This window comes from Kryptolebias marmoratus, linkage group LG8 (genome assembly GCF_001649575.2).
Source record: "Kryptolebias marmoratus isolate JLee-2015 linkage group LG8, ASM164957v2, whole genome shotgun sequence".
Lineage (NCBI taxonomy): Eukaryota > Metazoa > Chordata > Actinopteri > Cyprinodontiformes > Rivulidae > Kryptolebias > Kryptolebias marmoratus.
In genome coordinates, this window is record NC_051437.1 from 24,829,003 (window position 1) to 24,855,448 (window position 26,446).

At 41.4% G+C, this 26,446-nt stretch overlaps 1 protein-coding gene across 4 annotated transcripts in view; it reads left to right on the forward strand.

Moving 5' to 3' along the window:
* The window catches only part of agrn (agrin), a 278,848-nt gene that overhangs the window by 217,873 nt on the left and 34,529 nt on the right, over positions 1-26,446 (forward strand). For all 4 annotated transcript variants that reach the window (XM_025004894.2, XM_017411271.3, XM_025004895.2 and 1 more), the window contains 11 exons: positions 2,510-2,629; positions 3,187-3,351; positions 5,172-5,315; positions 7,449-7,573; positions 7,714-7,819; positions 12,396-12,815; positions 15,890-16,015; positions 20,880-21,007; positions 24,428-24,542; positions 25,515-25,634; positions 25,804-26,199. In XM_025004894.2, the coding sequence (XP_024860662.1) occupies positions 2,510-2,629; positions 3,187-3,351; positions 5,172-5,315; positions 7,449-7,573; positions 7,714-7,819; positions 12,396-12,815; positions 15,890-16,015; positions 20,880-21,007; positions 24,428-24,542; positions 25,515-25,634; positions 25,804-26,199 (1,965 nt within the window). The remainder of the gene's footprint in view (positions 1-2,509; positions 2,630-3,186; positions 3,352-5,171; positions 5,316-7,448; positions 7,574-7,713; positions 7,820-12,395; positions 12,816-15,889; positions 16,016-20,879; positions 21,008-24,427; positions 24,543-25,514; positions 25,635-25,803; positions 26,200-26,446) is intronic.

The window sequence follows — 26,446 nt, forward strand, 5'->3', positions numbered from 1 at the left end:
GCATGCAATGAGTGGCATTTATCAGCCAGACTGATTGTTAGATTAGAGGCTAAGTAGCAAAGGTTAACCATCCTCCTCTCTGTGGTTACGTTAAATGAAGAGCTTTTGCCAGTAAAGGCCAGAGAGCAGAGCAAAAGGCACTTAAGGGATTTTGTGCGATCATTTCAGCCTGTCTGATTCCCCCTGGGTCCAAAAGAGAGGAGGATGGAGGGAGTTTAGGAGAGTGAGAATAAGGGAATGTTTTCACACACATCCCAGAAGATTCTCCTTCTTCTTCCTAAGCTGGCCTCCTTGGGCACTGACTGTCACGCTTCTCTACCCTCCATGGATAATCAATCCTTTTTTTGAAGAGCCCTCAATGGGTACAAGACCCCTGGGCTCTGCTCTTCTATTGGCTAATGGAAGGACTCAGATCTTTAGGATTTTCACTGCCCTTTATAATAGTTATATGAAGAGAAACTTAATTCTGACCTCAAATTTAGAAACTTGAATATAGCACTGTTTTTTAATGATGGAGGTTTAACAAACTTTCTTGAAACTAGTTTAAACTCTGCCATCATTTATGAAGTTTATTGGAACCAGCCAACTAGGGGTATGATGGTACATATATTTGTACCATGATGGTTTAGTGCAGACATTTTGGTGTAAAATGTACATTAGCTTACTTTAAAGGGTATTTTTGTACCTTAGGGTGTAAAATTTACCTTTAAGATCTAAGCAAAAGGTTAAAAAATGTACCATTGTTCTTACCCTTCAAGGTACTATTCCTGTATCTTTCAAAGTATATCTGGAGCAGCAAGCTAATGTACCTTTTTAAGAATATTTCTGTACCTTCATTTTTTTTTTTACTGTGTACGGCAAAATTTCATGCCACATAATTAGCACAAGTCTTTCTTTTCCACCCTAACACTTACCTGCTGAGAAGCTTGGTGTTTGTTTCACATTTTATTTATTTTGCATTTTCACATTATGGAGATGTTATTCAGTTCTGTATTGTTTTATTTAGCATCAAATCTAGGTCCGTCTAGCCAAGAAAAGCTGTCCCTGTTTGCCCCATGGACACTGTTTACACTTCAGACTGAAAGAAAAAAAGACCAATGTGACTTTTTACTTTTATACCTTGCTGACCCTCCCCAATAAAACGAGTGGTTTGTTTTTCTGTCTCTGTTTCTGGGAGAATTGTTGTCTGTTTATAAAGAAAAACTTGCATTTTGAATTTGTTTTTCCTTTTTGTTGTACTGAACCCGTACTAAACTCTGACCCTTTAACTGAGGTACATACCGAACCACGACTTGGGCCACCGTTACACCCCTGCTGTCAACTCAAATCTGGGTTCAAAGTTTAAATTGAATCCCCCCACAAAAAGTTTATAGGTGTAGTGGAGAGGCAAATATGTGCAGGAATGTAAAAGAAAAAGAAATATGAAGGTAATATTGTATGTCACAGTGGACTTCATTGTGCCAGACAATATCTACTGAAGGGGAAAAACCCTCAGAGGGTGGAAGAACATATGAAATTAAAAGTTCTCCTTGTCCTAATAGGCTCAGTACAGATAGCCGAATGCAACGCTGGAAAGTGGCAAGTTAAATGAACTGTGTCCAAAGCCCATCTCTGGAGTGGGAAAGCGCTGGAAAAAGAGCGAGCCGAGTCATCACCATTAGGCTGAGGCTCATATCCACGCCAGTAACAGTGTGATTTATGGCCTCTGTATCTCCAGCCTCCAAACTCCAAATTAGCAACATAAGGAAGGGAGATCGGGTGGCGGGAAATAGAGAGAGAAAGACAGAAAAAGGATGAAAAGAGTTCTTTTTATCTACAACTTTACTTTTCACCAAGAAAGCTTGGAGAAAATTGGAGCGATGAGCTTTTCTTTTTGGCCATTAAACAAACCACCTTTTTGCTCCTATTGTGAGTTTGTTTTTGTCCAATTTCTGGAGAAATGCCAGCTTTAGGAACACGTTCGTTTTTATGTTGTTGAATGTAGCTCCGCCGCACTTATTTGGCAGCTGGTGCGTCCTTAGACAAAAGAGCTCTCCACGTATTTCACGCAGGCTGAAACACCTTGGCACATTCCTTCACATACAGTAATAGCTTCTTTTTTTTCCTTTCTTTTTTTTGTCAGCAGAAGTTTGTAGTGTGGCAGTGCAATTCCATAATGTTAGACAAGAACAAATGAAGAGAACATGCCTTCTAGTAGGTGGTAAATGTCAGCTGCCGTACATTCACAAGAAATGCCATTGTTTGTTTTCACTGGAGGTAATAGCATCATTTTCCCCCTGATTTTGAGCCATTCTGGGGGAAAGCAGCAAATAGAATTGTTATCTTGAAACCGACTGCCAGCCTTTCCACCTCTGCCCCTCAAGCCAATCTTATTGTTGGCAAAAAGTTACATGTTGCTCCAAGTTTGTGTTGTCTAATCCCCCTGTACGTAACCACAACCACCAGACCCCTCCTACTAGTAATCTCTTAAATGTTCCTCTTTCTCTTCCTCTGTACCATCTTCTATCAGCCTCATCAATTGTGTCTCCGACTGAGCTGACATCAGTCCAACACTGCAGTTTGTCTTTGTACGGCTGCTGCTCCGACAGTGTGACGGCCGCTTTAGGAGTCGGGCAGGCTGGATGTCCCAGTGAGTTTGACCCTTTACTGTGTCCTGAAGTTGTTCCACGCACAAAAAAAAAAAAAAAAAAATTGCAGATACTGTCAGGCTGCCACAGCGTATCGGACTTATTGTCCTTCACTGCGGTTTACGTTCTTGCAGAGATTGTTACCAAAGTTGCAGAGCTGAAAACGTTTCATCTTAATCCAAGGAGTAATTATGATAATGCTGCACTCTATCAACAGAAAAATCTCTTCATCTGATGATCTTGACTAATGATAGTGCACAGATGAAGGAGAAAATGTTACATCGAACTGTAAGCCTCGGGATGCAGAATGGATTGAGAAAACGTAGATTTAGAAATAAGGATAAACAGCGATTTTTTAAAATAGAAAACTCACCTAGACACATTAATCCTTTTTTTGTGGAATAGGGCTTACAGAACATTTGAGCTTTGCATAAATCTTTAATTTTACCTTACAGTAAGCTGTGGTAGAGTGCATGGCAGCTGATTCTTTGAGAAGTTAGAGAAGCCTTGATTTGAAAACGTCACAGTGACATCCATGTTGCTCTGTTCTGCTCCTCAGGTTTTTGTCAGTGTAACGTCCACGGCTCCTACAAAAGTACATGCGACCCCACCACAGGGCAGTGCTCCTGCAAGCCGGGTGTCGGCGGACAGAAGTGTGACCGCTGTGAGCCGGGCTTCTGGAACTTCCGAGCCATCGTGACCGAAAACATGAGCGGCTGCACACGTAAGGAGCCATTTGTTTATCATTTTTAGTGCAGATCTCTGTACGTGTGATGGATCTCTACATTTTTAGGCTGTAGGCAAATTCTCCCCTCAGTCACTCTATAGTGTCCTATATAGTGAATCGGCCATTTTATAGTGTTGTTCAAATTGTTAACTGCAAGTTTACATCAACTATATAGTCCCCTCGAAGCTGGTCATGTATTAGAAAGATGATAACTGATCTTTATTTTAAAATGTTTAGCTCTAAATATGGCACTTTTTAGAAAACAAAAAGTTGTGAAGCACAACATAAAGCCATCTGCATTTCGAAATTACAATACTTCTTTTGTTATTAGCACTCAAACTGCGACTCTGAAACCAGTTGTTCAGTACAATATTTGGTAAGGGATATTAATTCATAATTTTAGTAAATATAAGGTTGTAATAGAGTTACAGCTGCAGTTTGTCCTTGAGTAAACGGATATAATACAACAAAGACGTCTAGCAGATAAGTGTAAATAAATTTTATGTCAGTGTCAGATATAAGATGTTAATTACGTTTTCTCACCCAAAACAAGCAAAATATTGCTGTCCATCATTCCAGATTTGGACATGTTTTTTGCATATCTTGCTGGTTTTTATTTATGCAACACTAGACTGTGAATACATGGTGCATAATTATGAAAGATAAATACATTTAAACAGTGTTTGAAATGCAGAAACACTTCCTATCCCCTATAGTCTACTATATATTGATCATGATGTAGTGAGTGAGTGAACCACTGAATATTACCAACATAGCCTAAATGTTTTTTCTGTATAGTTTGTTTAAATAAAAAAAAAAACACATTTTCTCACTCACCTAAAGTCAAACAGTGAATGATGCTCCTGCCACTGAATATTTATAAATGTGTAGTTGTTGTTGTTTTTAAGATATTCCCTGTTAATTTTTTTACTTTACAAAGTACAGATCTTTTCATTGTACGAGATAAAACAGGCAAAATCACAGAAAACAGTCTGCGTGGTTTGAGACATTTTTAAGAAAAGTGAGAAAATAGATTTTTCCTTTTCACATAACTGTTGTAGAACAATACATTTCTCCCTCAGTTCATCACAGTAGCTCTGTATCAACTCTCCAAGGTTTTCTATTGATCACATTAGACTCATGAGTCACTGTAAACAAAGAAGGTAATTTGTTAGGTAGATTTTTGCTGATTGATTTCTTGCCGTGTCCCTTTGTCCTGTCAGAACTGCATTGAATGAGCCGTTTTCATTTGTATTCCGGTAAGGTGTGGGGTCAGGACCCCTTGTTTGTCTTGGTGTAATGCAATATGCTGACCAGCTTGCATCCTGCCACCGAGACATCGTAACACATACCCTCCCGAAGGCGGAGAGCAGTTTCAGTCAGCAGCAGGAGGCCTGCAGGTGTCTCACCCGTGGCCTGACCTTAACAAGGTTTACCCAAAGCAAACAGGCAGCACACAGAACACCAATACCATTTTCAGCAGGAGGGGAGTGAAAAAAAAAAACACATCATTGATTCTAGGAACATGATGAGCTTGATGTCCTTCCCTGAGGTTGTTTTTTTAAGTTTCTGTTACACACTCATTCTCCTCCTCCTTTTCCTCCCTCTGTGGCCCCTGAGGCTAGTTGAACTGTTCCCAACCCCTCACTTTAAGGCAATGATGAATCTTAAAAAACTTGCCCAGAGAGGCTAAGGGTTCTTCAAATACACTCTGTTCACTATAAACCAAATAATCCTCTTCCTGTCATTGTCCCTATTTGACTGTGTATTTTCTTTTTTCCAATCGAACGTTTCTCTTCTCCACTTCTTCACTGCAGCATGCAGCTGCGATCCCATAGGCGCAGTCCGAGATGATTGCGAACAGATGTCTGGTCTGTGCTCTTGCAAGACTGGCGTGAGGGGCTTGAAGTGCAACGTGTGCCCAGATGGAAGCAAGATGGGCATGAATGGCTGTGACAACGGTAATAAGAGAGAGCACCAAGGCCGTCAGCGGAGCTTTAAAAAACCCAGACACACTTGCCTCTCCTCCCTCTCAGCTCCTCTCTATCACTCTTAAGAGGTTGTCTTTCACTTATCTGATTAGTGGATAAGTCTTATAGCAGCCAGCCCGTTTTCAATCTCTCCTTCACATCCGTCAGGTTTATTGACAAAGAAAGAAGTGGCTGCAAGATATCTAATCAATAGTGATTAGGAAAATAGTCAAGTGTACAAAAGGGCCGTTCATGATACAATTCCCATTGATATTTTTACTTCTCTGCATCATGTTATATTTTGGATGATTTACAATACCTTCATGTATATGCTGAGATATTTGTGTAAGCAATATTGATTGCTTTTGATTAATAATGTAAACCACCCCAGTGATTGCACAAACTAAAAAACCGGTTGAAGGAAAGGTTAGTTCCTACTGTGGGGGCCTGCAGCTCCTTGATTAAGATTCACCATCTGACATCGACTGGAAGTCAAATGCTTAATGAAGCTGGCAGTCCCGGCACAGTAGTGAGGCACTCCGCCACACACACAGCCAGATAAAAAGACAGATTCTCAGAGGGTGCAGCATATAAAAGCAGGAGCTAAGTGGTAGGTGCACTGTAAGCCTCTGTGATGCTGTAACAATGCAGAGAACGCACAGTTACAACCTGGCAAGTGGCTGCAGCTCCATGGCTGCAGCTGCTGCAACAATAAGCCTTCAAACAAGCATTAAAAGAGCTTTTTTTATTGGGGAAAAAATAACCAGATGATCCAAAATGTACGCTTTTACACAACCAAGAAAATATTTTTCATTTTTACTGCAGTTTTAATAAAATGTTGTGCTCTTTTGAAACTTAAAATGGTAATAAGAGCAGACTTGTAGAGAATTTCGTCATAGCATTACCAGTTTTAGGCTATTGTAAAATACATATATACACACTTAAATATGTGTGTATATACTGCATTTATCTTCCCTTATCCACGAATGTCTTGGTTACCCAATATCTGCCGCGAACCTTATTAATCTGGTGACATTCAAGCCAGCATAGTATTATTTCTATGTTTAATCCTCATTACACCAAAGGATATATGGCCAACCAACCGGGCATTGTGGTGGTCAACAAAGCAGAGAAGAAGGCAGTGGTGATAGATGTAGCCATCTCAAGCAACTGCAACAGCAGGTAGAAGGAACATGAGAAGCTTGAAAAAATATGAAGACCTGAAAGAAAGAAATAGAGAATTATGGGGAATCAGACCCTCAGTGGTGCCAGGGGTCATCGGAGCACTCGGTGCTGTGACCCCCAAACTGGAAGAGTGGCTCCAACAGATCCAGGGACAATCAGAAGTTTCTGTTCAAAGAGCGCAGTCCTAGGAACAGCTAAGACTGATGTGAAACTACAGCCACACACGTGGAATAAATAGGGCAAACTGTGTGTTTTTATAATATGTAAAAACATACATATATGCACTGTAAATAACTCATTTAAAATATGCATCAAATACAGTACAATTTATTTCCAAAGTTTAAAATCCAGTCCAAATTTAATAAATTTGAACTCAGTGAGTGATCCAGCAGTTTCAGGCTACTTCAGGGACACCCTAATTATTAAAACGCTAAAGCCATCCTCTAGCACGTTAATAAATTCATGTTTTAGTAGCAAAAGGACAATTTGTTTAAACATTGTGAATTCATGCTAATTTAAGAGGTAAAAGCTGTTGGAGCTAGATAACTTAGTTCTGAAATTGAATTCTTACTACTGGAATAATGTGTGGATTTAATTTGGGTGACAAAGAGACTTCTGTTAAATCAAACAAATCATGTGATCAAATCATGCAAAACAAAGAAGCAACGATGGCTGTATTCTGATTAGTCAATATGAATATGGTAAAAGTTCAAAACAAAGGTAGTAATAAATAAACACATTTTATAAAAACAGTTTTATTGACTCTGGTGTTATTTGATAGAAAATAGACATAATTTCAGTTTGTGTGAGGATTGTTCTAATTTTACTCCACATTTTCCTACAAATTCCACATTAAAGAAGCTGCTCTTAATATTTGCAGACTGGTTAGTCATAGTACTGTTAGTAATGACTGAACATCCAAACCCGTTTCATCCACAGGACCTAACGCTCCAAAATCATGTAAAGAGTTGATTTGCAGTTTTGGAGCAACTTGCATCGAGGTGGACGGCCAAGCCCACTGTGAGTGCCCGTCGCCTGACTGCGATGTAAAAAACCAATCCAAGGTGGGTTTTTCAAAGAGCCTGCAGAAACCAACAGTTTGATCCACGAGTTTTTAAAACACAAGCACCTTTTTGCTGTAGCCCATGTGGAGTTAACATGTGTTACCATCTCCCATCCATCCGTCTCTGTCACCGTGGAGCAGGTGTGCGGCTCGGATGGGGTGACCTACGCCGACCAGTGCCAGCTGAGGACCATCGCCTGTAGGCAGGACAAGGACATTACAGTGAAACACTTTGGACAGTGCACAGGTGAGCCTTGTTGATACCTCCATACATCACTCACTGAATAGTTAGACAACTGTTGTCACTCCCTGGTCAAAAGATAATGAGCTGTGCCACTGGCCTCCTGTTGTTTCGCCACCAATTCATCTCCCTGTCTCAGAAAGTAAAAAAACAGAACCTGCACACAGAAGTCGCTTGAGCTTTTTTGTGTATAATAAAAGCTGTGTCATTTTCAAACCTTGAAGGCATGCATAATGCCCACCGCTTTTCATGTCAAAGTTTTAAAGAGAAATCACCTTTCTGTGATTTTTATCACAAGATCTTGCATGATCTGTTGGGGTGATTCTCCTAAAATATTGCAAAATATTTTAGCTAAATATCTTTAAAAATGACTCAGTTAAAGCTATTTTTGTGTTTTAAAATCGGTTAATCTTCATATAACTAATGAAAATCAGTGGTTTATGAGATACTCTTCTAACAGACACACAGGCAAACAATTATTTACTGCGTGTCCTGGCTTTCATGGCAGCAGGTGATAAATATGAAAACTGTAATCTGGGCTTTTCAGTCCTACAGGAGACAGTGATGACACCTCCTCCCTGCTTTTCCGCCCCTCTGTTGGGATTTGGCTCCATCTTTAAACCCTCCTGATGGGGAATGTGTCAGTCCTTCTGCAGGTCTCTGCTGCCAGGAACACAATGTTGTTGGAACAAGAACGCATATGTAGAGAACATGTGTAGAGGGGGGAAAAAGGTACAGCTCCTGCCCCTTGGTCCAGATGCTGATGGACGTTGTTTGGATCGATGTAATGGGTGCTGGGCCACATGCCAGGGCCACAGCTCTCATGTAGGAGGAAGTTGCTCCAACTGCCAGCTTGCATCACAACAGGATTCTAGAAAAGATGCCGGCAAGTGGCAGGGAGAAAAGGAGGGCCAGCTGTGTAGCTGTGGTTATGAGCCAGGTGCGTAACATTTGTGGATGGAATAATATTCATTCACTTTATCATTTAGTGGGCACAAATCAAACAACCAAAAAACCAAGAGATTACTTTTTTTTTGTCCGTTTTGTTTTTGTTTTTTTCTCAAGTGGCACAAATTAGGACACATCCACTTGAGGTTAGGTTGCCAGCATGGCCCAAGATAAGTTGCAGCTTTGGGTACACAGATGAAAAAAATCAAAATATGCTCATCGAGAGACAGACAGGGCTTTGATAAGTCCCAGAACATCTGGTAATTACACATTCAGTGCCGTGGGTGGGTTACAAGCAAAAAGGAGCCAAAATCCAGTCTGGTTTCAGATTCCTCTGTTGCCTGGCAATAGAGATGTGGGTTGTGTATAATCTCTCACCTAGCATTGCTGCACATGCAAGCATTGCTGCACGAAGACGCCTTCCAGCGGACTCTTTCTCAATCAGCCCCTCAGGAGAAGAAGAGTCAGGCGAGCGCTCGGGCTCACCGGCAGCAACAACAGATCTTTTAATTTCTTCTCCCGGATGTGGTCGCACCATGGGCTGCCACTGCTGTCAGCTCGGGGGTTAGATCTAGAGCTTATTTCACGTGTGGCTGGGTGCGAATTAGCATTTGCTCTGCTTCCACCCCTCACCACGCCGCAGCTTTGCCTGCTTTCCCACCCGCTGTTTACACGCACTGCTTCCAGACGCCCGGCCTCAGCGCTGCGGCATGCTAATGCTCAACAAGCTGCTTTGTGGTTTAACAACAGAGCTGAGCCAAAGGCCGACAGAAATGAGCGAATATTGATATGCTTCAACATCATTGAACTGTTGCAACTCTTTATTGTTGTAACTGTACAAAACTCACTGCTAAGAAACGAAAAGTTACCACCGAGCAGGAATCTTTTTACAAATAACTTGCCGCTAACCAAAAGGTGAAGCGGTAAATTAAATTTTTATCACCAGCCACCAAAAGGCAAAGGAGGACAGTAATGCTTTTGCCCATGTCTGTTTATGCGTGCACGTGTCTGTTACCAAATATCTCATGAACCATTGAACAAATTTTAAGAAAACCAGCTAAAAGTTATCATTAAATGTACATCTAGATTTGATTAGGTTTTGGAGTTAACCAATTCAAAATGGCTGTCACAGCTAATCAACACAAAAAATGTCTTTAAGACTTTAGCATCATTTCTTGAAGTCAACTCTGTCAGCAAAATATCTAATGAACCACTGGATGGGTTCTAATGAAACTCTCAGAAAGTAATTATTCAGTTCACATCTACAACTGATGGATTTTTGGAATCAATTCAATTCAAGTTGGCTGCCACTGCAGATTGACATTAGCCAACACAAAAAATGGCTATAACTCAGTCAGTTTTACAGATATTGAGCTAAAATGTGTTGTAGAAGTAGCTGATATTCTTTCACAACACATATTCTGAGCCTGACATCTGCCGATATCGCACGAGATCATGCTTAATGTTAGTTTAAAGGTTTGACCTAAACAGCTATGCCTCCATCAGTTCTCAACTTAAAATTATCTTAGTCTAAAACTCTGGCATGAAAGGTAGTGGGCATCATGCATTCCTTTAAGGAATAAAAAAAATGTTGCATAAAATACTGTCAGAGCGAAGGCATTTGTGCCGATGAACAGATTATTGTACCAGAAGAAAATGGCCGCAGGGTTGGCAGTGATCTGCCTCTCGTATGGCGTTATCACCTGTAGGTTTGTGGCACATTGGCAACGATCACTGGCATATGTCACGCTCAGCCCTCTGCTTGTGTGTTAGTCAGCCCTCTGTTGCTGTCACCATCTCCTTTGCAGGTCCCCATTCTGAGTTGACATTTTTTTCCTGCTCTGACATTTTTAATTTGTCTGATTGAAATCCTTTAGAGATTTTTTGATGTTTTATTTTTTGCTTATTGTTTCCTCTGTTGGTTCCGTTGTCTTTCCCCTAGCCGGCTGTATCTAGACTCCTTGTCATCACAGATGGCGGCTGACACCCCGAACAATCCTAATAACCACCTTTCAGCCATAATCACATGGCTGAATGTAGCAGAGAATACGTTTTTTATCCTCTCTTTACCCTGTGACATTACTGTCCATTGTTCTTCTAAATGGAAATACAGTTGTTGTTTTTTTGTTTTGTTTTTTTTTAAATAATGAGAAATTGGGTGCTAAAACCGTTGAAGAGAAGCATCAGCTGAACAGACTGTCCTGGCAGTCCATCTCTGCTCTTTCAAATGCATGCTTATCTTTTCTTATCCCATGTCACAGAGTTTGCTTTTCCAGATATCTGCACGCAGCCAAACACACTTTTCATGGAGTGAGCTTCTTGATGCTTGGCTTGGCACCTGACAGACAGACGTGGCCACGAGAAAAGGCAATGCACGTCGCCAATCTTAGTGATAACATCACTAAGAAACATCAGCATCTCTTGAACTCCACGAAATAAACAAATCTGCCTTGCATTGAGCTCTGTGTGTCCCTGAGGCATTCTCAATAGGGATCATATTTCACACCTCGGTAAATAATTGTTGATCAAGTCAGTGATTCCGGTGGTGTAATTAAGTCTTACACATAATGTAATGTTAGGTGGATCTTAATGAGGTGCAAATCTGTTGGTGTTGCTATTTTTTTATATTCTCATTTTCTTTCACCCTCTCGCTTAGACACATCTATTCTCGTGGGACATAAAGAAGAAAAAGGAAAAACAACAATGTTGTCACTCCGTTCCTCAGCTAAATCTGAAGCGCTCGCCTATTTAGCGTCTCCCTGCCATCTCACTCGTCGCCCTCAGGAGTTTTTGTCCTATTTATCGTTCTTTCATTGCAGACAGTTTGTCCTTTTGCACCAGAGCTTTTTGCATTGGTAATGATGGTCTCTTTACACAGAGGCTCTTCTCTTTTTCTCATTTGGAGTCACATTTTTTTCTTTAAGCTGTGTGTTTGCTTGTGTGCATCTGTTGACAGCAGTGCGTTTGTGGTGGCGTTGACGGTTGCTCGCACTCTCTGCGAGCAGAAGCCTGCCATCTTTGAAGCCAGAGTAAAGCTGCCTTTTTTTGCCCCATTTCTATCAATCATTCATCACTGGAGGCACTGGCTGTTGGTGATTAAAGCTCTGCTACTGCAGGGCAACGTTTGAATATGGATATGTAATTCATAGGCATGAGTACTACTTGCATGAAATATAAAAAAACATGCATATGTGTGCACGAAATCCTGCCGTACACTTACCTACAGAAGTGCAAATACACTGCAAACATTACATAGACACTAACTGAAGTAGTTTGACTCCGCTGAGGAAAAATAACTCATCTACTGGTAGAAGATGATGGCATTTTTTACCTGCCCTGTTTTTTTTTGTTTTTGTTTTTTTTTGGGGGGGGGGTTAATCAGGAGTTGCTTTGACAGAATAGGAAACTGCTTTTATACTTTAAATAAAACTATATATTTTATTTGACCTGTTTCTATATTTTTAATATAACATCATGATGATTTTGAGCATCTGGGAGATTGGTTGAAAGATTATGAAGTTTATGAACCTGCAATGTTTCAGGCCATGTTGTAGTTAGGTGAAGCAAAATCAAACATTTCCATCTTTTCTCAGTCATTCATCCATTCCTTGCTTCCTCCCCTTCCCTCCACCAGAACCCATCTCCGAACTGGCAGACCGACCCACCCCCAACCCTCCCGCCACCACCCCCAGCTCAACTGCTGCAACCGCCATCATCACCACCGCCCCCTTCCACCCTAACATGGTGTGGGGCATCCCGCCTCCGAGGACGGCCACCCCGGAACCCCTCGAGCAGCCTCAGACCACCTCCGCCTATTCCACCTCCACCCACAACCACCCCATCCACATCCAGCCTCGGGTGCTGCAGCCCACCCCCGCTGCCAGCACAACCTCCCCTTCGCGCAGCAGTCCTGCCCCCACCTCTGCCACAGCCCCGTTTGAGGGCTCGGGCAGCGGGGAGCCAAGCGGCGATGACCAGGCCGACGAAGAGGATCCCACGGTAGATGTCGGTAGTGGCATCCAGTCAGAAGCCAGTGGGGCAGACAAGACTGTCGGTAAATCCCTGCTCTTTCACTTCATTATCCATGAATCTTAAAAGAAGGGGGGGGATGGGAGTTTTTTGTTTCTTAAGAATGGGTTGGATAAATTCAGAGTCAACTCTTGGCTGACATCATAACACATTCATGTCATCATCTGTTAATTAGAAACTAAAAGTAGAAATCCTGCTTCTGTAATTGTATGCAAATTGATTTCGAGGAGACAAACGACGAAGCCAGGCAGGCACGGAAGAGAAATCTTTGTAGAGATGCTGTTAGTGTCATTTCCACTCGCAAGAGATGTATATCTCAATTTCAGACAGAAAAGAATGTATTTGCATGGTTCACTGTTGCTACATCACCCATGCCTATTTTCCTTTCTCTCCCATTCCACCAGCAGCTCACAAAACAAAGCCAGACTCTGTAAAATACACTCCCGGCAGGCCAGATAGATGAAACTGTTGGCCTGAATCCAGAGATCTCTGGAGCCTGACTTGACAGGCTGATGTGACTGGGAGGTTGAGGTGTAGTGTAGACAGCACACCTTGTCACATGACTGGTCTCCAATCTTTGCTGACACGCCCTTCTGACTGTAACGGCCGGCTCCCTGGTCTCCTCTAGGACAACAAGGGATGACTGAGACTTCCCAATTAGACCTTCTTTTTTTTATTGTTATTTTTCCTGATGGTGCATTCCATCTGTCCACCTGTCTGTCCTGAATGCCTGACAGCTCACAGTGACAGGATGAAACAACATGGTCCAGTGTTTTCTTCCCCAGCTCCTCTCCTCTCTGCTCAGTCTGTCTATCCAAGTTTTAGATTTATTCTCTTGTCAGCTGCTGACCAGAGTGCTCAGTCATATGGAGAGCATGTAGCCTCTCTGCAAGGGAGACCCTGTGTCTTGTGACTGTGTCTGTCCGATTGTGTGTGAGAGCATGAACAAATGTGCATCCAAGCCTGTTTTTCAAATTCTGTAACCGTAGCACACATGACTTTGTGTGGCTGTAGGCTCCACAGTGCAAATTTCACCACGGGTTAATGACATTTAAACGTTGTGCTTCTTTATATGTAGATGTGTTTTTGTGTGTGTAATTGTTCTCTGTACCTTTCCTGATGTCCCTCAGAGGCTGTTCAGACTTGTTACAAATTTGTCTGGGGTCAGTTGACTTCAAGCAGCCAGCTCTGACACCTCTGTTCACACTTGGTGGTAAATTGTGTACCACAACCCAAGCCACAGTGTGCTGATGTCTCTGTAAAACTTACACCACTTTCAGACATCTGAACTATTTTATTGTTATGGCATGAACACTGTTCAGAGCCATCTGAATAGCATTTTTGTATAAGTTACGCATCATAAGATAAGGCGCACATTAGTTAGTGAGCTAAGTGCCGGAGAAAAGACTGAAGATTTTAAGTTGCGTAAAACCTGTTTAACACAGCTTCACTGTGATTTTAACATCAGCTATATGTTTAATAAAATGCTAATAATGTGACATAACATTGCTCAAGTTGTTGTTCTGTGATTGGCACAGTGCATTATAGCATATAGTGACCGCAGAGGGTCCAAAAACAATCAGAACAACTATTAAACTGAACAGAAACTCCCCCATACTTTGTCTTTAATCATTCAGCAGCTGAGCAGACTTTTTTTTTTACCCTGAGACTTTCAAAAAAAGTTAAAAAACAAAAACAACTGGACTTCTATTCTGTAGCTGAAGACGTTTCGCTTCTCATCCGAGGAGCTTTCTCAATTCAGAAATTCGGATGAGAAGCGAAACGTCTTCAGCTACAGAATAGAAGTCCAGTTGTTTTTGTTTTTTAACTTTTTTTGAATTTACCATGGCCTGTATGACTGAGAATCTACACCAGCATACCCTGAGACTTCAGATAATCACCCAGCTGCTTGTGTGGGGTCACATCAGTACGATGTCCTACAGCTTGGCTCAGGACTGATTGGGGTGAGACTACCAGATAAGAGGTCCAGACCACCTCTGAAGATGGTCTGAAGTAAAACCTTTTCAATGCACACTGAGGCTGTGCAGACCTATATTTAGCCCTATCTGAATGCAACTCAGTCGCTAAGAGCCGTTTTTAACAACAGGTCTGAACAACCTCTCAGTGTGTCCAACTGCATGTTACTGCCTGATAACATAAACTTTAGTATGTCAGAAGTAGACACTTGCATGTTTTTTGTATCCGTGTTCCTTTGTAATCTGCACTTAGTTGTGTGTTCCTGCATGTGTATTTGTCTGACAGCTCTCACGGCTCCCAGTGGAGTCGGACCAAGTGCCCTTGCTGTTGTGCAGCATCTGTAAATCTGCAGACCACACGCCAACAGATGCCCCATAAACCCACATCCTCCTCCTCCTCCCACTCCCCTTTTCTTTCACATCCCTTGACCGTGAGACTTTGAGCAGGACGTCCCTGGCCTCTGACATCTTTACGGCTTGTTTAGCCGCGAGCTCTTTGCCTCCGTGATTATTTCTAATCTCTGTGCGACTATAAACTGCACCTCTTCGACCAAGACATCTCTCCCTCCCCTACAACAGGATCATTAAGACAGGATGGTGGCTCGCTGCTGTTACACACTCTCAGACAGAGAAAAGCCAGCCACTTTTATGTCGTCTACGTCTCAAGATTTCTAGATATACAGTAATGGTTACACAAACATGACTGTATTTTTTTATTTTTTTTCCCCCCGGGACGCCTTCAGGGTAACAGCCAGCCACTCGGCAGTTATCACACTCCCCTATCATTTAAAGTGCTCTGCGTGTGACATGACTGGCAACAGTGCCCATTAAGTGTTCTCTGCCTGACAAAATGAGTTTCAGCTGTAAAAATCAGTGCCCATGAAAATGCCATATAATCACCCCTGACAGATGTCTCTATTAGCGTTCAATCACTGGTCAGCAGACTAAAAACACACAAACACCTGTGGAACTAGAAGCAAATTCAGTAAAATAAATGTTTTTTTCCCTTAGAAATAATACCTATTTGAGCCTGAAGAGTTGTAGATAAGTCTTAGAGTTATGCGGTTTAAATATGTCTTTGTTTTGTAATGATTTATTATGATAAACTGGATGTCACCCACAGGTTCTGCAGTGCCAAGTACCACTCCACCCACAGCCGAGGACAGGTCATCCTGTGACAACACAGAGTTTGGCTGCTGTCCCGACGGCAAGACAGCATCCAGCACCCCCGAGGGTGTCAACTGTCCCCGTAAGTCAATATGCCCCCTCATAAAAACAATTTTGGCAAACCTCCTAGCCTCGTGTCCTTCCTCCAAAATGTCTTTATCGACTGTATTTTGTGGCCTGTTGCTCTTGTTTTCGTTCATGTTTTTATCGCCCACTGCCAAAGGTGAACGGGCGATGATGTTTTAACCCATGTTTGTCTGCGTGTGTGTTTGTTTTGTGTGTGTGAACAGATTTTAATTAAAATTTTAGAAAATAATCAGTAGATGTACATCTACCACTCATTAACTTTTGGAGTCAGTCCCATTCAAGGTGGCTGTCACACCAAAGCAAGCTCAGCAAACACAGAGATGACTATAACTCAGCCAGTTTTACAGAAATTGAGCTACAATTTAATGTGGTAGTAGCTGAGACTCATCTTCAACACATACTCCTAGATCCTGCAATACTACAGGAGATCAAGCAAAACATCACTTGCAAGGTTTGACTCAGGCATGAAATGCAGTGGCAGATGTGTCCCTTCCAAGAATGCGAAGTCTTAAATTACAATTAGTTTTTAACCCTCAGCAACACCTTCAGCTGGCGAACATTTGCATTTGTGATTTAAATAAATCTTAATAAGGTGTGCCTTTTTCAAAAGAGCTGGCAAAGTTTTGGAGAAAACTGCTTGAGGAATGTTGCACCATGTTGCATAAGAGGTGATGCATTTTATGTCATCTACAATTTTTTTTATTAGAGCTCTGGAAGTCTGGGGGGAGGAGGAGTTACAGCAGTTTGTGCTGCTCCAGATTTTTTTTTTAAAAACAAATTGAATTTGGCGAGAAAGAATCAAAATCTCTAAAATAAATCAAGCTTCATCCAAAACCTACACAAACACCTCTCACTTTTGGTTTAGTATTTAGGTAATTACTGCCACTGCCAGAAGGGGGAGACATTCAACTTATTGTATCAATGCACAAATTCTTCTTCCAGTTTGGGTCTTTTTTTGTTAATAAGTAAGAATTAATTTAATGTACCATACCATCTGCCTCAAACAACAGGAAAAATAATGTTCTCACTGCTTCATGGTTTTGTTGGGTCATTTTCCACATACTGGATGTAATTTCTCTAATTGAGAGGTGACAAAAGATTTACAAATACACATAAAGTGAAATAAGTTTAATATTTGTAATCCATAACATGAATCTGACAGTACTTCAGAGTCATATATTTTCCAAGATTTTTGAATGAAGTTTGGTCCAACTTTATATTTAAAATTGATAAACACCCATTTGTGTCTCAATATTTTTGCTTTTTCAACTCTTTTTTTTGTTTTCCTTTCAACTTTTATCCACACACTGACACCATCTGTGCCACTGCTCGCTCTCGAGCTACGCCTCACTCTTTTCTCCTCCTCAAACCAGCCAACCTTAATCCAGTCTTGCATCAGTTCATTTCTCTCAGGAGTTGAACGCAGGGAGAGCTGAGAGACTACCAGAGGCCGACGAGCGCTGTTGTACCAATCAGTGCTTTCTGCCACAGTCAGTTCATAAAGATAAAGGGCTTCTTTCTCCCCTTTACTTCTCAAGCCTTTTTTCCTCCAAGTTCCCGTCTCGGTTTGTCCTAGAGGTGGTTGTTTGACTGATTGTGAAAAGAGGGATTCTCTCTGGATCCCAAGGGAGCTTTAGGCCATGACTTGAAAGAGCTTAGGCCACAAATTAGTCTGTGGAGCTGCATTTCTGGCTTGTTGAAGGTCCCAAAGCCTTCAGAGTAAGCCAGCAAAGTTTACTGCCTCAAAATGATCCGAAGACACGAGGCCACCTCTGGCTGTCCACATTTATTTTCACTTACTGAATTTATAGCTAAACAGACGTGTTGTGTTCGGGTGAAAATTTATGACCCTGGACCTCAAATCCAGCTGACGATGGAAGCAGATCACTTCAGCTGAAAGAGAGGTGTTCAGGTGCACCTCCAGAAAGTTTCCAAAGGGTAGAGGCACTTTTAATCTTGGGTTGGCACAGCAGAACCAAAACCTGAAACAAAATTTAAGGAATTTTATTTCGCTGTTGGCATAAATACGCTGTTTGAAAAAAAAAGAATACCAAAATGGCCCATGTTTATTCGCTTTACACATGTAAATGCGTACATTTGTTTCAAACGTTATCAAACGTGCTTTACGTTGGCATGGTTGTTAGGCAGTACATCCACTAGAGGACAGCACAGAGATCTGAGTCCTTTCAAATTCTGAAGACAACAGCAAACATGGCGACAGTGTTGTTTTGTGATGTTTCTGTAGTTCCGTGCATTCACACAGCCTCTCCAATATATTCTGTGGCTTCTCCCGTCCTCTCCTTTGTTTCTTTTGCTGGTCCTACATGAGCTGTGGAACATTCCCCACACAGTTTCCATTGGGATACCTCCGTTTGCTGCGTTTGGGTGCGGATCCACAAGCTGTCTAGCAAAGTACTGAAAAAAGCATGAAAGGAACACGGAGGACAGATGGAATCTGTGTACGTTTGCGTATTTAACGTTGAGCATAAGTGGGCGTTAATGTAGGAGTTAGGGTTTCACGCCCTCATATAGGCCTACTTTAACTAGAGCAGCGCAGCCACTATTCAGCTCACTGAAACTTGTCGTCTCCTTTTCTAAATTCATATTCATAGCTGAAACTAGCATCTCTTGAAAGAATACAGATCTCCTACTACCTTTCGTACCAAATTTTTAAACAAAGATCTGTTAGCTTTCAAAATAAAGTCTGTGTTGGGAAGTATTCTTAGCTACTACCTCACCAAGATTGGCTAAGTTATAGCCACTTTTAAATTGGCTTTGGTTGATTAGCTGTGGTGGCCATATTGAATCAGACTGACTCCAATCAGTTGTAGATGTATACGTGGAATAATTATTTAGAGAGTTTCATTGAAATCTGTCCAGTTGGTGATGAGATATTTTGTGAAAATACAGATTATAGATATTGGACAAATTTATAGGAGTGGCCATAGCCCCCCTTGGCCTTCCCCTGGGTGGCACCCCTGAAAGTCTTATAACAAATCAGGAAAAATCTGGTAAATATTTATCTCCGTCAACAATGACAGCACACCAGCGATCAATACTTCATTCAGCTCAAGTGTTACAATAAATTCAGGCAGCACGATTGGTTGATCGATACACCAGATTTTTTTTTTTTTTTTTCTTCGTCTGAGAAGGCCTCAGCCGATCTTCCACTCATCAGAAGTGAAATGACACGTCGCTCATGCATCGGCTGCCATCTCATTGTTCAATCCAGCTTATTGACATCTGTCCGATAGTCACAGAACAAGAGGGGCTTATTATTCATGGTTCTACATTTTATTGGAACATCAAATGCGGTGGTTTAATCCATATTTTCACACACGTCAGGACATCTGTGACATGACTTTTTTTTGTGTATGTGTGTGTGTTTTAGAGTTTTGCACTTAGACCCTGGAGAATATGATCTCTACGAGCCGGCACATTCAAACAGCAATAATTTTGGAATCCAACCATGGAGATTATTTTGGTTTTATTTGCTCAAATATTGTAACGCTTAAAAATCAATGCAGGTCTCCATGTGCTACATTTTAACAAGGCATTTTACACTCAGATAATAGACAGTGTCCAGCAAGTACTCATGAAGGAGTTATTACACACTACACTCTACTACTATACAGTAAAACTCTTCCATATGCCGGGGGAACTCTGACAAATCCATTACATTTAACAGTTCACTCGTATCTGATAGCTGAATAGCTCTGTCCCCTCCTTTTATCCCTTTTTTTTATCTCTCTCTTTACATCCGTTATGGAAGTGGGCTGGAAAATCACCCTCTCTGTTTGTCTTCTTTCCAGATTAAAAGTCCGATATGACTCGCTGTCCCCCTCACTTTCTTTACCGTCTTCCTGGCAGCCAGACTGCGGCCATTTGCTCCTATTTTATGGCTGCCGTCACATCTGAATCAATGTGTGCAGCCCGTGAAAGTACTGTAAAGAAAGCAGGGCTAGATGGAAAGTAAGAGGGGCGGTGGGAGTGTATGTTTCTAGTGTCTGCTGTCCTTTTCATGCATTTTTAACTAGACTGTGTCAGTCATCGGTCTGGTGACATTAAGGAGACAATTACGACTATCTCTCACGATAATCATACAAGTGCTCTTCCCGTTCTCACTGCCGTTGCTCAGGCAGGGGCAGCAATGATTGATTTGGGCAATTTGTTCTGCTGATTACGAGCTGCATGGAAGCTCGGCGTCAGCGTCTCTCACGCTTCTCTTTACCACACACACATACACGCACAGATGCCCTCAGCTCTCAGTTTCATTTCAAGCCCTCTTCTCACCAGCAGCACTATGAAGAACCCATATAAAAAGCTGATATATGTTTGACAACACAACCCCCCAAGGTTGCACACGGAGGCTCTCCCTTTATAGAAAAAGGTGCTGTTCGGTGTGCCTGTAGGCTGTTTTCTCTTTTGTGTCTGTGTGTTGTTTTTCTTTGTGCCAATGTGCGTCTGTCTAACTTGTTGTCTTTTTACCCAGCCCACCATGCCACAGTCAACTTTTGGGATGAGTCTCAATCTGGTAACACTGGTCCATTTTCCTCCCTGTCTTCCTTCCTTCTTTCACATTTCACACTTCACCTCTTTCGCCACAGCAACCTCCCTCACCATCACCTTAACCTTTAGCAGCCAAACTCCAGCCTGCTGCAACTCTCCCCCCAGGTGATCAGAAACCCGCTCACTAACCTTACCTGTCAAAGAGACACAAACACACAATCCATCACTCACCCGATCCCCAAAACGAGCACCATGTGAAGGCAGTGGGAACTGAGGGATAGAAGACGAGGGTTTGTGCTACAGTGTGGTTTCAGTGTCATATCTTTTATTCTTGCCTTTTCTCTGTGCAGCCACTATGAGGTTTTCGGGTTTCCTTAACCTCGACCAGGTGGAAGGTCAGGAGATTTTCCACACTCCTGAGATGGACGACCAAAAGTCGGAGTTGTTTGGAGAGACGGCCCGCAGCATAGAGAGCGCTGTAAGTGCTGCAGGAGCAAGCTGATAACCTTCAGCTGGTCCTGGTTTTATTTATTAGTATATATTTTTCTTTAGAAAGAATTTCTCCTACCTGCTAATTTCTTTGTCATTTGTAGGCTTTCAGTCGTTCATATTAAACTACAAGATTTCATTATGTTAGCAACAAAATGATATAGAGAAAAATTATTTTCTGCCAGAATTCAGTCTGAATGCTGAGCACCGAATGAGTTTGCTGAAATTTACTGAAACTGAAAGCTGAAAGACGCAGAACACAAATTAAAAACTAAAAGTCTCAACAGGCTGGTTAGAAGCTAAAAGTAAGAGAATGGTAGCTAAAAGTAGCATAAGTAAAAATATGACTGTTTTTTAAGAAATTGAAAAGATCTCAGTGTATTTCTGTGAGTAAAATCTTTGTACATAAAATTAAATATTTTGAAAAGTATAAAAGTTACAAAAACCAAAAGTCATAGCAGCCATCTCCTGAATGAGCCGAACATTTTGGTATATGAATGATTAAAATAGCACAAAGTCTGCAAAAGTAGTTACACTGCAAAAAGTGTATGGAAAAATATAAAAAAAATCAGGGAAGCAACAATGTGAAAGCTGAATCAGCACTCACACTTTGACTGTGAGGAGAAAATGTTTTTAACAAACACAGAATAATCACAACTTTCAGGATCCCTCAACTCCCCAGAGACTTCTTTTATTTTACTATCTGTATTGGCTTTTAGTCTTGCATACATCACTCTCAACCTAACCATATCCAGAAGCAGCTGACAGCTGTTTTTAACCAGGAAAAAAAAACTTTAGGCAGAACAAACAATGACAGATTTTAGGTTTTGATATAATTCAATATGCTGTATTTTCAGCTTGTTTCGCTGCCCTCAAGTGTCCAGCTGACAGCTGACTCAAGTGAAAATTGTCACTTTGTGGCCACTGGAGGAATAAAAATAAAAAGTCTTCCTGCACATTTTGGGTTTTTCCAAAGGTGTTCTTGTCAAGAGGCCAAAAGCTTCTGAAACAAGACTCAGAAGCGTCATGACACAATGAAACTCCTCACGGAGAGCCAGAATAATCAAATTCTTTCAGCTCTTTCATGCAGGTATTGCCACACAGTTTACCGACTTGACACCTCTGAAGCTGCTGAGTAATATTCTGCCACTCTGAGCCGAAGTGATTTCTCTGGTCTGACGTCTGATAGAAAAAACAGGAATGATATAAAAGGAAAAAAACTGCATTTGTTCACTCAGATCAGAGAACATACATCATCTACCATGCCCTGGCTGATTTTGATTTTTAATAAAAAGGAACATATTGCCAATCTGTAATATCAGGTGATCTGCAGAATAGATTATGTGCCACAATTGAACACCTGTTTTTATGACCCAGGTTGGCGAATAAGAAGAAAACAAGGCTTTTTACTGCAGAGGTCTAACATTTTTGGTTTATACTGCCTATTTTCAACTTTCTGTCTCTTTGGCAGTGTATTTTTGTAATCCAAGCATTCAAAAAAAACTGATTAATTAAAACACTTTTATAGATTTTGGCTTGCTTGGCCTGAAGAAACACTCTTCAAGCTTAATAAGACTACTACTAACGTCTCTCTGCAGACTTGTGTGTTTGCTTGCCAAACACTTCACAATACTTGAAAGTAGTTTTTCTTTTGAGATTAATTAAAATTTTTCCAGCTGTTTAAAAATTTCAAGTCTTTTTTTGTCGATGTGTCTTGTAAACTTGGATGCAAAATGCAATTAGCAAGCCAAAGTCAGACCAGCGCAGAGCCTGTGCAATAATCACCGTTTGGCCCTCACCGCTGACTTTGTCCACTGTTGGTCCGATTTCTCTGCAGATCTCAGGCCTTTGAACAAACGTCTCTGTTGACAATCCAGGACCTTGCTCCTCTGATAAAATGGGAACTGTGTGTCTGTGTTCACTGTACACATGTACCAGCTGTTAAATCGGTGTCACTAGCCCCCACTGGGACTTAATCTGCTACCTCACAGCGATTTGTGCATGTGTGTGAGTGCTCGTTAACGCTCTCAGCCTGTGGGTCTCTTGAAGCCTGGCGTGCCACTTGACAGCAGCCACCCCCTCTTCATCTTCCAGCACAACCACTGAGCACATACTATACTTACACAAACAGAATTAACACACACAAAGTGCATACAAAAATGAAAGTCAGCTGTTTGCATGAAACGAGTCAGGCTGCGGTGCATTTCTTTGAAAACGTGGCAATGCTTGCTTTTATTTTTTAGATAAATTAAAACATTTGGGAGAAAGAACACAGGAAAGAAGTATCTGCGTGAGAGTTTGTGCACCGCAACTTTAATCTCTAATCCAGCTTTGGAGGATTTTACTTCCTACTTTGCCGTTGCACCTCAGTCCACAAATCAGAGGCGTTCAGTACAAGAAGAAATTAATCTCTTAACACACGGAATACTCAAGCTCAACAAAATATACTTAATCATCATTCTCACTGACCAATCAGCAGCTTTTTTTTGCATTAGTTCACCTCATTTGAAGCAGTTGTGACTCAGGAGGTTTGAAAGTTTTCCTCTAATCAAGTTATACTAAAGTTCATTGGCTAAGATACTGAATCCCACATCTCCCTGATGTGTTCATTATATAGACATGGATACGATTCATCAAATAATAAAAAAATCCTGTGGCAGTGGTGCTTACAGAGTAAACCTCTTTAAAAGTAGTCTGTTTGGCATTTGTTTTAGAAAACACGAGAGTGTTTGAAAGCATACCCCCAAATATTTAAAATTTCTGTCTAAATTTAGATGTTATGACTGGAAGGATTTTTAAAATCATTTTAATTTGGATCAACTTCAGAATTGAATAATTGTGCACTCATTATAAATAAACAAATAAGCAGCTATGGTGCTCAGTGTTAGCAGGACATGTAGTTTATTTAATATTATAGCTAATAATCTTATCAGGACATGTTTTTATGTGAATATACCAAGGAAAAGAGCAAAATGACAAGTATAATGTATCTATTTTATTTAAAAATGAAGTTGTCACAGTTTTGTTATAGCTTTTAGGCTAAAGGAAACCTAATTTTCTCTGTTAGCTTAGAAAGAGTTAGCTTAGCTTCCTCTCGGAGCTGTCTGGCCTGTTAGGTCATAAAACATCAAGTCACTGGAAGCAAAACCAATCAGAATGTAAGGATAGCATGACATTTATCTTCGCTGCTCCTGAAAACTTGCTCCTAAAATTAATGTCACCTCAGCCAGCTAAATGTCAATTTGTGCGCCCACGCCCATTGGCTTTCTTCTCGTCAGACCAATTTGAGCGGCAGCCTTTCTCCTTACGAGACAGTGTACAGCTTTGTGGGGTGGAAGCTTGAAGCTCATTAGGTGCCTGATTCATCATCCCTCGTCTCTCTCTCTCTCTTTTTCCTTCTCTGCTTCAGCTAAACGAGTTATTCAAGAAGTCGCAGGTGCACAGAGACTTTATGGGCGTTCGCGTCCGCAACCTGAAACCCAGCCGCTCCATCTTGGCAGTGGTGGAGGCCCACTTCAGACCAGGTGAGAGACCTTTCTGTAGAGACAAAACTTTAGGAGATTTAGAAAACAGTGCATAGACAGTTATCTAAAACATTTAAAACTTTAATATACCATTGTCAAAACTTCCACGTTTCCATTTTCAATTGAGAAATAATTGATAGAAGGATGTGCATCGTTGGCAGACATACCCTTCATCAGTGCTGCTTGTTTTTATGTAGCTACTAACCCTGTAAGTGACTGTTTTTTTTCTTCCTTAGCTGCAGCTTCTTTTTTCTGTGCATAACAAATACACTCCTGTAACACAAAGCAAAGATTTCTGCAAATTTTTATTCTGAATATCTGCACTGAAGCAAAAATGACTGCATAGATACTCAGAGAAGTATTTATCATCATCGTAGTAAATTCGGTCTTTGTGCCAAGCATCAATACAGTTAAATGTGTGAAGTTATAGAAATGAAATCTGGTGATACTGTCAAATAAAAGTGCATGTATCCTAATAGTTGAGTGTTGAGTTTTAATAAATCTTATAAAGCTTTTCTGACATTTTTCTAATGATATCATCATTAAGACTTTACAGATTTAAACTGTGTGAATCTAAATTTGTATTTAAATTATGAAACCATTCTTTTCTTTTAACTTTCCTTCTGTACCACACAAAACCATAGCCTCCTCCGTCCTCTTTTCCTTTTTTTTATGAGCAACATTTAGCGTCCTTCACACCCTTCATATGGGGCGACGGATGCTGTTAGATGGCGCTCCTCCATGGCCTGTAAAACAAACATCTGCGGCTAACATTATGAGAGCGATTCATCTGGAAAAAAGTCGGACAAGCGGTGGTTGGAGGACAAGTGGCCCGTGGAGGCTCTCCACCTGTCATACACAAGGCTGTTTGATGTATTCATTGTACCATTAAAGGAGCTTGAGTCCTGTGTTTGCTTTGTAGTGCTCCTCAGAGGCCTTGTCCTGAGTGGTTGTACCTCTTGTTTATTGTAGATACAAGATACACTGAGGAGGACATCGTAGGGGCCCTGCTGAAACAGTTAAAGGCCTCCAAAGACACCAGCATCTCTGTGAAGAAGCCAGAGGATGAGAATATTGGCTTCACTAATTATGGTAATATGCTGTGGATTTAACAGGAATGTGTAAGGATTTATAAAACAAAAGAGGGTTTTACTATAAGTTATTCATGAGGTGCTTTATCAAAGGTCTTAAATAGAAAATCTCAAGAACAGGGCTCAACATGCTTAAGCTAGTCTCTTTTTTTTCATTCTCATTATTTTAGGCCTGTCCAGCATCCCCCTCTTCACCACTACTACCACCACCACACCGGCCGTCACCACAGCTGCCCCCGTCACCACAACCCGACCTCTGGGGACCTCCCCCTACATCACCCGCCGCCCGCCCGGCACTACGCGCAGGCCCTCCAGCGGCAGGCGCACAACCACGGCGCCAACACCGGCCAACACTCCGCACCGCTCCATCACCACGACAACGCTGCCACCAGCCACTACGACCGGTAGCGTGCGGAAGACAACTCAGCACAAGCCCAACAATCCCAACAAGCCCAACAAGCCCTGCGACTCCCACCCCTGTCTCCACGGGGGCACCTGCGAGGACGCCGGCAACGACTTCAGCTGCAAATGCCCTGCTGGGCGAGGGGGGTCTGTGTGCGAGAAGGGTGAGTCAGACGGCATCAGATATTCATTTTCATTAAATATTAGGGACTATGTTTTTTTTTTATACACTTTTTAAGTTTTAAAATCTCCACTCACTTTAAATTCATCTAATAAAATTATAATTTCTCACTGTTGCAGGAAACAAACACAAATCCCCACCAAAAGGCTTATCATTTTCAGAGATTTTGCAGAAACATAAAGTTTTTTACTCATCATTGAACCAGCCATAGCGTTCAGTTGCTTTATGGC